The sequence below is a fragment of the Pocillopora verrucosa genome, chromosome 8, assembly GCF_036669915.1.
Source record: "Pocillopora verrucosa isolate sample1 chromosome 8, ASM3666991v2, whole genome shotgun sequence".
In the NCBI taxonomy this organism is placed as follows: Eukaryota; Metazoa; Cnidaria; class Anthozoa; order Scleractinia; family Pocilloporidae; genus Pocillopora; species Pocillopora verrucosa.
The window spans coordinates 16,766,058-16,780,514 of NC_089319.1; the positions used below are offsets into that span (position 1 = coordinate 16,766,058).

A 14,457-nucleotide genomic window follows, 5' to 3' on the forward strand; every position below is an offset into this window, starting at 1 on the left:
TTACGTATAATATCCTACACACACATATAACCATACACAGCTATATAGCGCAATACAGACAGCTATAAACAGCTATACAGGGCTATAAACAGCTGTACTACACACAGTTAAACAGAGTTATAAAGGGGGTAAGTTTCTAAAGAAACTGTGGCGCTGCGTCGATGGGAGAGTATAGCAGGTAATTCACTCTGACGAGGGGCTAACGCTCGAAACGTCAGCTTTTTTACTCTTTACGGTGGCCAATTTACGTTTTCAACTCAGTTGTTAACATTAAATTACCTGCTAAACAGAGCTATACACAGCTATACAGGGCCATACAAATCTATACAGCGATACAGAGATATACACAGCTGTACAGGGCTATACACAGCTACACAGAGCTATACACAGCTATACAAGGATACACAACTATACAGGGTAATAAACAGCTTTACAACTAATCCTGGTCCCACTGCTATTCCAGTTGTAATTGGTAATCGACGTCCGACAAACTGTTATCCTGCTAATGCCACTCGTGTTTCACCGCGTTTGTGTGGCTTGGACAACTTGAGAAATGTTCAACGACAAACTGTTTTTGTAACTCGCAGTTATATTTCCTGCTGTGTTCAGCTTTGCCTGCTTAATGTAAGATCTGTTAAGAATAAGGCGATGATAGTGAAAGACTATGTTGTGGACAATGATATTGATATTATGGCTTTGGCAGAAACATGGCTGCGACCTGGAAATACCGATGATGTTGAAGTGGGATATTTGTGTCCTACCGGCTATAGGTTCCTACATGTTCCAAGATCTCATTCCAGGGGAGGAGGAGTTGGTGTGTTATTTAAAGACAATCTTAATATCAACTCCTCAATGTGTGACACCTTTCAGTCATTTGAATTCATGGATGTCCGTCCAAGAAGTCTTCAGTGTATTAGGATCCTGGTTATTTATCGTCCACCCGACAACAACTCCTGTTTACTTTTCTTTGAAGAGTTCTCTAGATTACTAGAGCAAATTGCTGCTGAGCCTTCGGGATGTTTATTGATAACGGGTGACTTCAATTTCCACATGGATGATCCTGACAATGCTAATGCCAAGCGGTTTGCAGACCTTCTTGAGTCATATGATCTGAAACAACATGTCAATTGTGGAACTCATACCAGTGGCCATACCCTTGATTTAGTGATTACAAGATCAGATGACTCACTTATTAAGGATACCAAAGTTAAGGATCCTGTTATTTCGGATCATCTTGCAATTAATTGTGTGTTATCTATTCTGAAACCTCAATTTAGAAAAAAATTGATAAACGTCCGGAAATTACACTCCTTAAATATGGACTCCTTTTGTAAGGACATTATGGATTCTCCTTTGTTGCAAGATCAAGCTACTGACTTAGATATGATGGTAGATCAGTATGATAGGGTTCTGCGACAGTTATTGGACCAACATGCTCCAAAAAAGAAACGTCTGGTAACTGTAAGGCCATCTGCACCGTGGTATACATCGGATGTCGTTGCTGAGAAAAGGAAAAGGAGAAGACTGGAACGGAGGTGGCGTGTTTCGCGGCTACAGTGGGACCGGGATCAATATGTTCGTCAATACTGTTTGGTTAACAACCTAATTGCTACATTGAAATCAGCGCACTACACTTCAATCATCAATGAACATTCCTCAGATCAAAGGATATTATTCGCGACTGTTAATAAATTACTTCAAAAACCATCTGAGAAGCGTTATCCACCCTCTGTTGATAATTCTGCTCTGGCAAATTCATTTGCTGATTTCTTTATTGACAAGATTGATAAAATTCACTCTAAACTTGTTCAGAGGAATATCATCGTAGGGCCCCTTTCGTCCAATACCATTAACATGTCCTGTGGAGTTCAATAACTTTAGAGAGGTTAGCCAAGAGGAAGTAAAGGTGTTTGCGTGTAAGCTCTCTTCTAAGTCATGTGTTTTGGATCCTTTACCTGCAATGGTTCTAAAGGGCTGTTTCTCGGTGTTGCTACCTACGATAACTAAGTTTGTCAATCTGTCTCTCTCAACTGGCAGAATGCCTAATGCACTGAAAGTCGCTGCTTTATCTCCGTCCCTGAAGAAACCTGATGCTGACTTCAAACAGTTTTCAAATTTTCGTCCTATCTCCAATCTGACACTAATCTCAAAGATCATTGAGAAAGCCGTTGCTGAACAATTGACTGACCATGTAAAGACATACCATCTGGATGTGATGTATCAGTCTGCCTTCAAGGTCTTGCACTCGACTGAGACGGCCTTACTAAAAGTACAAAATGACATACTGCGTGCCGTTGATGATAACAAGTCGGTTATACTCCTTCTACTCGACTTGTCCTCAGCCTTTGATACGGTTGACCATTTGATACTGTTATCTAGACTCTCCCATCGTTTTGGTATAAAGGGTAATGCCCTTGCTTGGTTTGATTCGTATCTTAAATCTCGCAAACAGTTTGTGCAAATTGAAGATTGTCAGTCATCACAACGTTGTTTAGCACATGGGGTGCCTCAAGGATCTGTGTTAGGTTCCTTGCTGTATTTATTATATACATCTCCGATTGCTGATATTATCAATTTTCATAGGCTACAGTACCATTTGTATGCTGATGATTCTCAACTTTACATTTCTTTTAAAACTGACTGCTTTGCTGACCTCGCTCAAGCTAAGTCATCTGTTGAGCTATGTGTCAAAGATATTGACTGGTGGATGACAAACAACATGCTAAAGCTCAATCAGGAGAAAACTGAACTGAAATTCATATGTGTCAGTTGGTGATGAACAAATACTCCCCAAATCTTCAGCTAGGAATCTTGGTGTCATATTTGACGAATGCTGTAATATGGTGGAACATGTAAATAAGATCTGCAAAACGTCGTACTACCACTTAAGGAACATTTCTAAAATTAGGAAGTACCTCTGATTTGCATTTCTCAAGCCGTTTGTCATTTTTTTTGTGAATATTTAATTATCTTAGCGCAACGCGGCAAAAATAGATCAGGTGACTAATTATTTAAAAACCTAGAAGTTCGTTACGCAACTTACATTTCAAAAGTGTCACCACAGATCGCACTTCGAAGCTTACTAGCCGCATATGGAACACAAATTGTAAGTATAATATTTTTCCCGTCGCTTCAACCGAAATCGACATGTGTAATAACCTTCTTTGTCATATTAATTTAATTTTTCAGTTGACTATATTACTACAAGTGCAAATAAATTCCATGTACGGTCATGTACGCAAAAATCAGTTAGTGGTGGAATCTTCAACGTAAAGTAGCCCTTCAATCACAGGAGCGAATCAACCTCACTGAGGAAACTACGGAAATTCTTGTTCATGCATTTGTTAGTTCAAAACTAGATTATTGTAACTCTTTATTGTATGGCCTCCCTAAGCATATGATAAGTAGTTTGCAGTCTGTGCAAAACACGGTTGCTCGTGTCGTTACTTTAACCAAGAAATTTGATCATATCACCCCTGTATTGATTCAACTTCATTGGTTACCTGTTCACTTTCGTATTCTTTTTAAAGTTTTATTGTTAGTTTATAAGGCCCTAAATGGTATGGCACCATTATATATCACGGAATTACTTAGTTATCGTAAATGTTCACGTACGCTACGCTCTACTGATCAAAAATTTCTGGCAGCTATACAGAGATATACATAACTATACAGAGCAATGCGCAGCTATACAGGGCTATACACAGCTAGAAAGAGCTAAACACAGCTATACAAGGCTATACAAAGCTATACAGGGCTATACCCAGCTATACACGGCTGTACAGGGCTATACCCAGCTATAAACGGCTGTACAGAGCTATACACAGCTATACAGGGTTATACACAGCAATGCAGGACTACACATAGCTATACAGTGCCATGCACAGCTATACAGGGCTATACACAGCTATACAGAGCTATACGCAGCTATACAAGGCTATACACAGCTACACAGGGCTATACCCAACTAGACATGGCTGTACAGGGATATGCACAGCTATACAGGGCTATACATAGTTATACAGGGCTATACATAGTTATACAGGGCTATACACAGCAATGCAAAGCTGTACACGGATATACAGAGCTATACACACCTGAACAGGGCTATATACGGCTCTACACACCTATACAGAGCTGTACACAGCTATAAAGAGATATACCCAGCAATACATGGCTGTACAGGGATATACACAGCTATACAGGGCTATATATAGTTATACAGAGCTAAACACAGCAATACAAGGCTATACACACCTTTACAGGGCTATACATAACTATACAGGGATATATGCAGCTATACAGAACTATATGCACCTAAACAGAGCTATGCACACCAATAATTTCTGCAGGCTTTGAATTGAAATAGCGTTACTTTTAATAATTTTATTGTTACACGTTACTCAAGGATCAGTTTTTCATCATGATGAGTATAAAAATGCCATAAAATGGATTTTCTTAAAATTTATTGAATTCTTATTCCGGAATAGGCTGTAAATACCGCTTAAGTGCTCAAGTGATTGTAGAAAACCTGCAGAGCTAAACGAAAAATGTTATTCAATACTTAGTTGTTAATTCAAACGTCAGCAATTGAAGCACAATAGTTTTCTGAATTTCTCGTATATCAGTGATAGTTCTGCATTCCCTCATTGACGGCATTCTCTCTTTTACTTGTTTTAAAAGTGTGTTATCAAAGAAATAAACACGTAAAAAAGGCAATTTATGTATAGTTGTGTATAGTTCTGTATAGCTCTTTATAGCTGTGTATAGCCTTACATGGCCTTGTATAGCTGTGTATAGCTGTGTATAGCTGTTCATAGCCCTGTATAGCTGTTTATGGCTCTTTATTGCGCTGTATAGCTGTGTATGGCTGTATCTAGTCTTGTTTTGCACTACATATGTGTGTAGGATATTATATGTAAAGTATAGGACATTATATGCATGTAAAGTATAGGACATAATAATTCCTCATACATGACCTACTTACTTATTTTCCCGCCAAATTGGAACATTATTCTGTGAGTTCATCATTCGAAACGTTTGGTACGAGGTGAGTAGGTTTGATAATTTGATGATTTGATCATTTTCGCTGTAGAGAGCCCAAAAAATGCTCGAGAGAAGTTCAATGACAAGATCGGAAATTAATTTAATGTTTTAAAATATTATGCTGTTGTCGGGGGTTTCGATAACTTCGATAAGCAATGCCGATGGTGAAGTATCTCGGCGGCTGTGCACATAAAACCCAAACACGAGAGCTTTCTTGCAAAGGTCTTACAGGCGGCAGTATAGACAGCCAGTAACCGGCTTCTTATGAAAACCCCGGCTGTCGAACAATTGGAGTTCTGTGAAAGGGACAAAGGACGTAAAACGAACGCGCTCGCTAAAAGCAGATCTGTAGCCATTCTTCTGACATCAATAATTCAGCACTTAGCATATATCGTTTTTATTACTGGAATCTCTTGCATGGCTAAATGTATCTGCTGATTTATCCTGCACGCTCGATTCTAACTTCAATAAGACACGCGGTTGTTTTGACCGAACGCACAATGTCACTCGCATGGTTTCAATAAATTATTTTTGCACTTGATACGCGCGCTTTGCTTCTGGATAATTGTGATAAGCTATCTCGTATTTTTTCATGTATATCATTAATACGTAATGACATGATTTTTCACGTGCAATTTGGAATGAATAACTACAAATTGCACTCGCTCTACGGGCTCGTACAACTTTGTTAGTCTTCGAAAAATTTTACTCGCGCTTATTTATTCCAAATTGCATTCGAAATCATGTGATTACCTCTACAAAGTACATGTACTAAAAATAATCAAAAAATTTGTGTCTTATAACAAATGTATTCAGACATATGATGCAAGAGCTCAGTCAATGGAGCATTCCATTGCATTGCTAAATAAAAGGACTGCAAGCAGATTTCCACTAAGAAGTATAAATGGGTACTGAATAACTGTTTGAACATTTTATGGTATGCTGGGAGGCCTGGGGAAGCATTGCTTGAGAAGCCTTGTTTTCCCTTCGGGTGGATGAAAATCTCTGAAATATACTTCACCCCTAACACCCTAACATCGGTATGCATACTCTCCGTACTATTTTCTGTATATTTCCTGAGATGCTGACAAGAAGAATTTGTTCAACAATCAAGAGCTTCTTTATATGGTGATCATTTCCTTTATTCTCAAGACCTTAAAAGTGTTTGCTTTGGGGGTGACATTGTAAGGGGAAAAAGGACAGTAGTCACTCTTAAAGGTTAAAGAGTTCAAGCTGGGAAAAAAGGGTACAAATTAAGCAGATTGACACATTTCACTCACAGTCAGACTTGTCTCTCTACAAGGCTTTTAATACAACTGCATCAGGATGTTGTCAGGCACCGATACATGTATGAATAATGACAATGCTGAAACTTGCATACCGAAGAAAGAACCTATGAAGACACAAAAACATGATGAAATGCAGTACCTGGAGTTAATTCAACACATCATTGATCATGGGTCAAAGAAAGATGACAGAACAGGTGAGATGGAAGATCAAAAATATACAGCGCCATACTGTTTACTAGTCAAAGAATTTTTAACATGCTTTAGAGCATGCATGATCATCACCTTTGAACAATAACAAAATATTGTTGGAACAATAAAAGTAAATTTTTCAAAGTGAAATTACTTCTGCAAGGAAAAGAATAGGCTTGAAAATCTTAAGTGGTGATAGATCAAGAAATCTGACCTTTTAGAAGCTTGTTGGCCTGCACATCACAAGGTAAAAAACATTCCTACCAAAATTATCTCAGCTTTTGGTGATTGAGAGTTAACATTTTACTCAAGCAATTTGTGAATACAAAACTACAGTCAACAAGTGTATAGTGAGTAATTTGTTCTAAATTACCAGTATCCATAACCACTCACAGGTACAGGAACCCTCTCCATTTTTGGAGCCCAGATGAGATTTAGTCTACGTAACAATGTATTTCCTCTTCTAACAACAAAGAAAGTGTTTTGGCGTGGAGTCGCCGAGGAGCTTCTTTGGTTTGTCAGTGGTTGTACAAATGCAAATGAGTTGAGCAGGAAGGGAATTCATATCTGGGATGCAAATGGCTCAAGGGAATTTCTTGACAAACAAGGTAATTTCAAATTGAAAATAGAACAAATTTGTTTCATTTAATTACCAGCAAATAGCTGTTGGTGTAAGATGGTAAAGTTTCACTTTTACAACATAATATAATAAAGACCAAACTTTCATTTTTTGAAATTTAGTAATTGTGAATAATAAATAATTTTAATACTTATATAGTGCAATATACATATGGATATGATCTTATGCCCTTTAAAACAACTGAAATAAAATAAGTAAACCGAACAATTAAAACACTGAACATAACTTTGTATCTGGAGATACAAAATATCAGTCACAGGTACAGGAACCCACTCCATTTTTGGGGTCCAGATGAGATTTAGTCTATGCAACAATGTATTTCACCTTCTAACAACAAAGTGAGTATTTTGGCAGGGAATTGCCGATGAGCTTCTTTGGTTTGTCAGTGGTTGTACAAATGCAAATGAGTTGTGCAAGAAGGGAATTCGTATCTGGGATGCAAATGACTCAAGGAAATTTCTTGACAAACAAGGTAATTTCGACATGAAAATGGAACAAGTTTGTTTCATTTACCAGCAAATAGCTGTCAGTGTAAGATGGCAGAGTTTCACTTTTACAACATAATACAAAAAAGGCCACACTTTCATTTTTTGAAATTTAATAATTGTGAATAACAATAATTACTTCTATAGCACAATATACATCTTAGTGTAAGATGGTAAAGTTTCACTTTTACAACATAAAACAAAAAAGGCCACACTTTCATTTTTTGAAATTTAATAATTGTAAATAACAATAATTTTAATACTTCTATAGCACAATATACATCTTGATATGATCTAATGCCCTTTAAAATAACTGAAATAAAATAAATAAAAAACTTAACATAAATTTATATCTGCAGATCTCACCATCATTGAAATTACTATCTCGGTAACCAGTCAACTCGCCGACGGACCAACTCGCTGACGCCAACTCGCCGACGTATAAAATCGAGTAGAGACGTCGGCGAGTTGGTCGTCAATCCAATACAACTTATTAGAAGTTAAACATACAGAGAAGTAAACAATATTTAGTAAAAAAACACTGGCGAACATTGGTGAACATCAAACAGAAGCTTAAACATCGGTGAACATTGGTGAACATCACCAATGACTATAACAGCTTAAGACGCGAACGAGTTATTGTGCGACAACAACACCGTAAAGATTCATCATGTCAATCGCTCAGATTTTTTAACGAAAACTTGGCTTTCTAGACGAGATCTTTAGTAAAATGCAATTATTTTTATTTGCAACAAAGTTTATAAGGATCTTAAGGCGAATAAAGCGAAGTAACCTCACCAACGACTCTAACAGCTTCAGACGCGAACGAGATAATTTATTGTGTGACAACAACACCGTTAAGACTCAGCATGTCAATCGCTCAGTTTTTTTAACGAAAACTTGGCTTTCTAGACAAGATCTTTAGTAAAAAGCAATTCTTTTTATTTGCAACAAAGTTTATAAGGATCTTAAGGCGAATAAAGCGAAGTAAACATCACTAACGACTCTAACAGCTTCAGACGCAAACGAGTTATTGTGTGACAACAACACCGTAAAGACTCATCATGTCAATCGCTCAGATTTTTTAACGAAAACTTGGCTTTCTAGACGAGATCTTTTGTAAAATGCAATCGAAAGTGACGGTTTTCTGTGGAGAGTCTCGAGGCGATTAAAGACCTTGTTTTCTGGCGCACAGCTGTTTTCAAACGAGGCCAGAAAGCCAAGTTTTCTTTAAAAAATCTGACCGATTGTCATGATGAGTCTTTACAGTGTTGTTGTCATACAATAACTCGTTCGTATTTGAAGCTGTTAGAGTCATTGGTGATGTTTACTTTACTTTATTCGCCTTGAGACCCTTATAAACTTCGTTGCAAATAAAAATAATTGCTTTTTACTAAAGATCTTGTCTAGAAAGCCAAGTTTCCTTTAAAAATCTGACCGATTGACATGATGAGTCTTTACGGTGTTGTTGTCACACAATAACTCGTTCGCGCCTTGAGCTGTTAGAGTCGTTGGTGAGGTTTACTTCGCTTTATTCGCCTTAAGATCCTTATAAACTTTGTTGCAAATAAAAAGAAATGCTTTTTACTAAAGATCTCGTCTAGAAAGCTACGTTTTCGTTAAAAATCTGAGCGATTGACATGATGAGTCTTTACGGTGTTGTTGTCGCACAATAACTCGTTCGCGTCTTAAGCTGTTATAGTCATTGGTGATGTTCACCAATGTTCACCGATGTTTAAGCTTCTGTTTGATGTTCACCAATGTCCAATGTTTTTTTACTAAATATCGTTTAATTTTCTGTATGTTTAGCTTCTAATAAGTTGTATTGGATTGACGACCAACTCGCCGACGTCTCTACTCGATTTTATACGTCGGCGAGTTGGTCCGTCGGCGAGTTGACCGTAAACCACTATCTCAAAATGATCCTATCTAATACTTGCAATTTAAAAACTAATGTACCATACTTAAAAAGCAAAATATTGATCCTAAATATTTTAATGATGTGGAAGTATATAATAGTAAAATGCCAAAATCCTAGATTGAGTTAGCTGTCAGTGTAAGATAGCTAAATTTCACTTTGCATCATAATACAATGAAGACCACACTTTCATTTTTTCCATCCCACAATCTGGGATGGAAAAATGTGGTCATGATAATTATTATAAGGTTATTGCATGACTTAAAAGTGATGAATAATTATGTGACTTTTCCCAATAATATTCACACATTATTTGGCAAACAGGTGATGAAAATACTTATCAGGTAGAAGCTGTTATCTTGATCCAACATCAAATTCTTGTAACAAATTTGCAATGGAATGTGTAGCTGCTAGAGGAGAGAATGAACAATCAGATCTTTGGGGTTAAAAGGGTAAACAGGTTGGGTATTATGATGGGGCTTGGCCCATTTTTCAAACCAAACATCCAGGTTTATGATCTTTTTACTTTTTAGGTTTGCAACACAGAGAAGTTGGTGACCTTGGTCCAGTGTATGGATTTCAGTGGCGTCATTTTGGTGCCACCTATGATAACATGCATACAAACTATGATGGCCAAGGAGTGGATCAGTTGGCTGATGTGATTGACAAGATAAAAAATAACCCTGACAACAGGCGGATTATAATGTCAGCCTGGAATCCTGTTGGTAATAAAAACAGAACAGTGTTATTTATACGTACCTGTGTATTGATAATCAATCAGAATTTAACTCCAATCAGCTTTTTCGGGGAGTGGGGGAAGGGATGAAATTTTAGGGTTTGAGGGCTATAATTTTGATGAATTATTAATAAAAGACAAAGAAAAAAATGAATTTATTTATAAATTGATCTAAATGATACTTTCGATTGTTTTAAGACTCATTTCAAACCAGTCATGACTCCCTTAACAGAAAATCTGCTTTGTCTTCTGGTAAAATCTCTTGAAAAAAGAAATAATTATGTTTGAGACAATTTCAACCTCCCGTAACTTAAAATTTAAATAATACTGTGGATTATTCAGCTTATGTGCTCTTTAGAAAAATGATAATTATTTGTAAATGGTTCTCCTTCAATCAACAGATTTACCTAACATGGCTCTTCCGCCATGTCACTCATTTGTCCAGTTCTATGTCTGTAATGGAGAACTTTCCTGTCAGCTTTATCAAAGATCTGGGGACATGGTATGTAATCTGCAAGGAATAGTTGAGAAGATCACAATTACTTTGTTGTGGTCCTGTCTTTGTGTAAAATTTTCATCAAGATCTATCAAACTCGGAGAGAGGAGATTGAACCAGAGTGCCTTACCTGGCACTTTTGCAGAATAGACTCACTACTAAATAAAATGTTGAATTGAATGATTAGTGATCAAACCTAATTCTTAATTTAGAGCTATGTGTAGATGTTCAGAGTATCAAAAGACACTTTGGGAAAAGTAGAAACAATCTTATATTGCATAATGGATTTTTTTCATTTCCAGGGTCTTGGAGTACCTTTTAATATTGCTAGCTATTCACTGCTGACCTACATGATTGCCCATGTCTGTGGTTTGAAGGTGAGATCCTTATCTTTTCAATGCATTTTGTTGATAAATATTGTAATTTTTTGTCACTAAGTATGTGTTGTACATGTGGCCTGTGACATGACAAAGGGACTCTCTCCAGCTTTCAAGCACAGACAACTTGGTAAACCTAGAATCAAACATCTTGACCATCAACTGATTTTATTTTTCGGCCTCACTGAATAAATTTTACCATCAATGTTTCTCTCTAGCCTGGTGACTTTGTGCACACGCTGGGAGATGCACATGTGTACCTGAATCACATTGAAGCTTTGAAGAAACAGGTGAGAACATTTACACAAAAGGGGAAGAAATGTTGTATGGTGTTTGACAAATAAAAAACATAACTCAGTGAAAACTTGATCTCAGTCTCCATTGCCTCAAATACGATTGTCACCCTATCTGTAAAGGAAATTTACAGACACGTTTGTTTCATCTGATATTTTACCACATGAAATATTTTGTTTCCACAGCTTAAAAGGGAGCCTCGCCCATTTCCAACCTTAGAGATTGCACATGATGTCCCAGATATTGACAGCTTCTCGCTTGATAAATTTAAGATCACTGGATATGACCCACACCCAACTATCAAAATGCAAATGGCTGTCTAAAGTTCAATGCACTTGTGAATACATTACTCTTTAAATTAATCTTAATTGGACCATGTTTTTGTTAAAAGAATACTGCATTATACATGATTGTTAAAGCCCTCAAGGTTTCAAGCTAAACTTCTTCATTCACAAAATTAGAGAATGGTCCTTGAAAAAAAAAAAAACGAAAAGGAAAAGAAAAGGAAGAAGGACATTTTGTCAAATATTGCAAACTATTTCAAGCAAGAACTGATCTTATTTGATACTTAAAATCATACACTGAAAAATGAAAATGTTACAATTTTGCGAACAAGTATTTTTCTAGAATAGAGTGTACACTTTCCTATTTCTGCACAGTTGGTATTAAAAGTGATCTCTTTTTTTTACTGTCTTGAGCATGGGGTCATTTCCCAAACTGTGGCTGATTTCAAGCCAAGAGGCATAATTAAGTCTAATACAGGAATGCCGTATCTAGAGGCCACACCCTTGCCTTTTTGTAAACTACTTTTGATCAACAAGGTACATGCTGATCCTATTAATATTTCTGATGAGGATTAATACTATGAACATTGAAGTTTCCTATCATACTGTTCAGCCAGAGAATTATGGGAAAATTTGGGTGAGCTACAGGCAAATACTTTGGTCCTAATGCATACATGTAGGTATTTTTAGTACAATGCCCAACGATGGGGTATAAATTCATTAAATTAAGCCCCAGAGTCTTAGCTAACGAGGTCCTTAGGTGCCTGAGGAAACTCCTTTCTCCCTCCCTTCTGAGAAAGGGTTATCATTTGTAATATCTAACTCTTATGCCATTAAAATGCTGAAGTTAGACCCTCATTAGACTTTTCCAGGTAGCAGAACTACACGATACAAAAATGACGAGACACACAAACTATTTAGGTCTTAATACATGATTAATGCATAAAATTCATGTTCTATGCAAGTTTGTGTACCAAGACGTTCTAAATACCAAATATTCCATAAGGGCTCTCTTTGGAGTTAACCATATGCTGAACAGCTAACACAATTTCAGCACCAAAAGCCAATCGCTCAAAATACTGGGAAAGAGAAATCAGCTAGTTATTCTGCTCTTTGCTTGACTTAAAAAATGATTTTCTTTTGTGTAATGAGAAAGTAATTGGGTGACAGCTATGTCAACGTGACAAACTGTAGCAATGTCACGCACTGCGTGACTGAGGAGAAAATTAAACGCAGAAGCCTGGGGGGAGTACGATGTTCGCCAGCCATTTTGAAAAAGTTTAGTCTTCACACGAGTCAAATATATAGTAAGATAGTAGCGTTCCTCTGATGACAATTTGCACATTTTACAGATCATCGGGCTTACTGACAGCCTAGAGGTTAGTCTACTTCGGCAGAATAATTATGTAGCAAATTTTGCTTTAAATCTTAGATCACAAATTGTTTAAGGGAATTTTGCAATGAAATTATGTAATTACGTAAGACAGTAAGCTCACTTTTATCTTCGGATGTGCGTCCGATATTTTTTGTTCGAAAATTGATGAGTTTGAACTCTTTTACCCTGTTTCCACTTTTGGGGAATGTGACGGGTTATAAGAAAAAACTTTTTCCCCACCACCAAAAAAAAAACATTAGAAGCAAACAAAAAGAAAACAGGAAATAAAATATGCAAAGTGTCTTTTTATACCATTAAATCGAAGGCCAATCACTCAACAGAGGCCTTGTAAGTTAGGTTACACAGTTTCCACATTCTTAAATCCTCATAACAGGCCTGATTATCGCAGGGTGTCAAGACCAACGGTTACTAAATTATTATTTTCTCCAAGTATAATTTATTTTACCTCTTTCTCTTTCTCTGCTTCAACAATACCTTGTAAACCTTTAGTTCACGGTTTCCTTGAGTATATTCCAAGCACAAAGTCAACTGCCATTTGTTTCCTTTAAAAATGTCATATTGCCATGCAAATGCCTTTTGAATGACAAGGATTGCTGTTTTCATTTCAGGCTTCATAAACTGACCTTAGAAATGACAAATGCCAATAATTTGAGGTTTGCAGTTAAACATCTCTACAAGCAGGTCAGATAAATGTCCTACATGAAGTGTATCCACTAAAACCCAGTTGTAAGAAAGAGTTAAAAAAAAAACTTAGATAAACTGCCCTCAGGTTCAGGCCCCAAAACTGTTTTGCTTTTGACCTTAACCGTTTATCTCCCAGGAGTGATAGACATGTAACTTCTCCCCACAATATCCATACATTACCCAGCAAACAGGTTAGGAGAATACTCAGACCAGGTAGAGGTTGTTATCTTTATCTCAGACCAAATTCTTGTACCTAATTTGTAAGAAAATGAGTAGCAGCTAAATGTGAGAATTAAAATCAGATCTTAGGTGTTAAAAGGTTAATCTACTTGATGGTTATTTTTCTGGTGGAAAGTCCCAGCCAGGCTTAACCCTTTAAACCCAAAGAGTGATCGGCATTCAATTTCTCCCCACAATAGTAATGCTGAATCATTTATTGAGAGCACAAGAATAGAGATAATGATCACTAGCCTAAGAGGTTTTGATTGTTTAACATATTCTCCTTGTCAGTAGTTAAGAAAATGTATAGATAATGGTATAGAGAACATGGATACTGCTTGTAGATAGAAACAGTAGAGATGGTAAGTTTTGTCCCACACTCGTCCAATGCTCGTGAAAAGATG

At 36.8% G+C, this 14,457-nt stretch overlaps 2 protein-coding genes across 3 annotated transcripts; both read left to right on the forward strand.

The window, feature by feature from the left end:
• Positions 1-126: 126 nt before the first annotated feature.
• LOC136283096 (thymidylate synthase-like) lies at positions 127-12,671 on the forward strand. 2 transcript variants are annotated; one of them, XM_066171335.1, is made up of 8 exons: positions 127-178; positions 6,350-6,529; positions 6,920-7,132; positions 10,101-10,292; positions 10,705-10,805; positions 11,102-11,176; positions 11,395-11,466; positions 11,656-12,671. In XM_066171335.1, the coding sequence occupies exons 2-8, from the start codon at positions 6,373-6,375 to the stop codon at positions 11,791-11,793; spliced, it is 948 nt and encodes a 315-aa protein (XP_066027432.1). In that variant the 5' UTR covers positions 127-178; positions 6,350-6,372; the 3' UTR covers positions 11,794-12,671. The 2 variants fall into 2 exon arrangements, with proteins under 2 accessions (XP_066027432.1, XP_066027431.1); XM_066171334.1 differs by lacking the exon at positions 127-178 and adding an exon at positions 4,934-5,050 and having other exon boundaries at positions 11,656-12,670.
• On the forward strand, positions 162-1,875 carry LOC136283021 (uncharacterized). The gene is made up of 2 exons (XM_066171186.1): positions 162-178; positions 588-1,875. The coding sequence occupies exons 1-2, from the start codon at positions 162-164 to the stop codon at positions 1,873-1,875; spliced, it is 1,305 nt and encodes a 434-aa protein (XP_066027283.1).
• Positions 12,672-14,457: the final 1,786 nt, after the last annotated feature.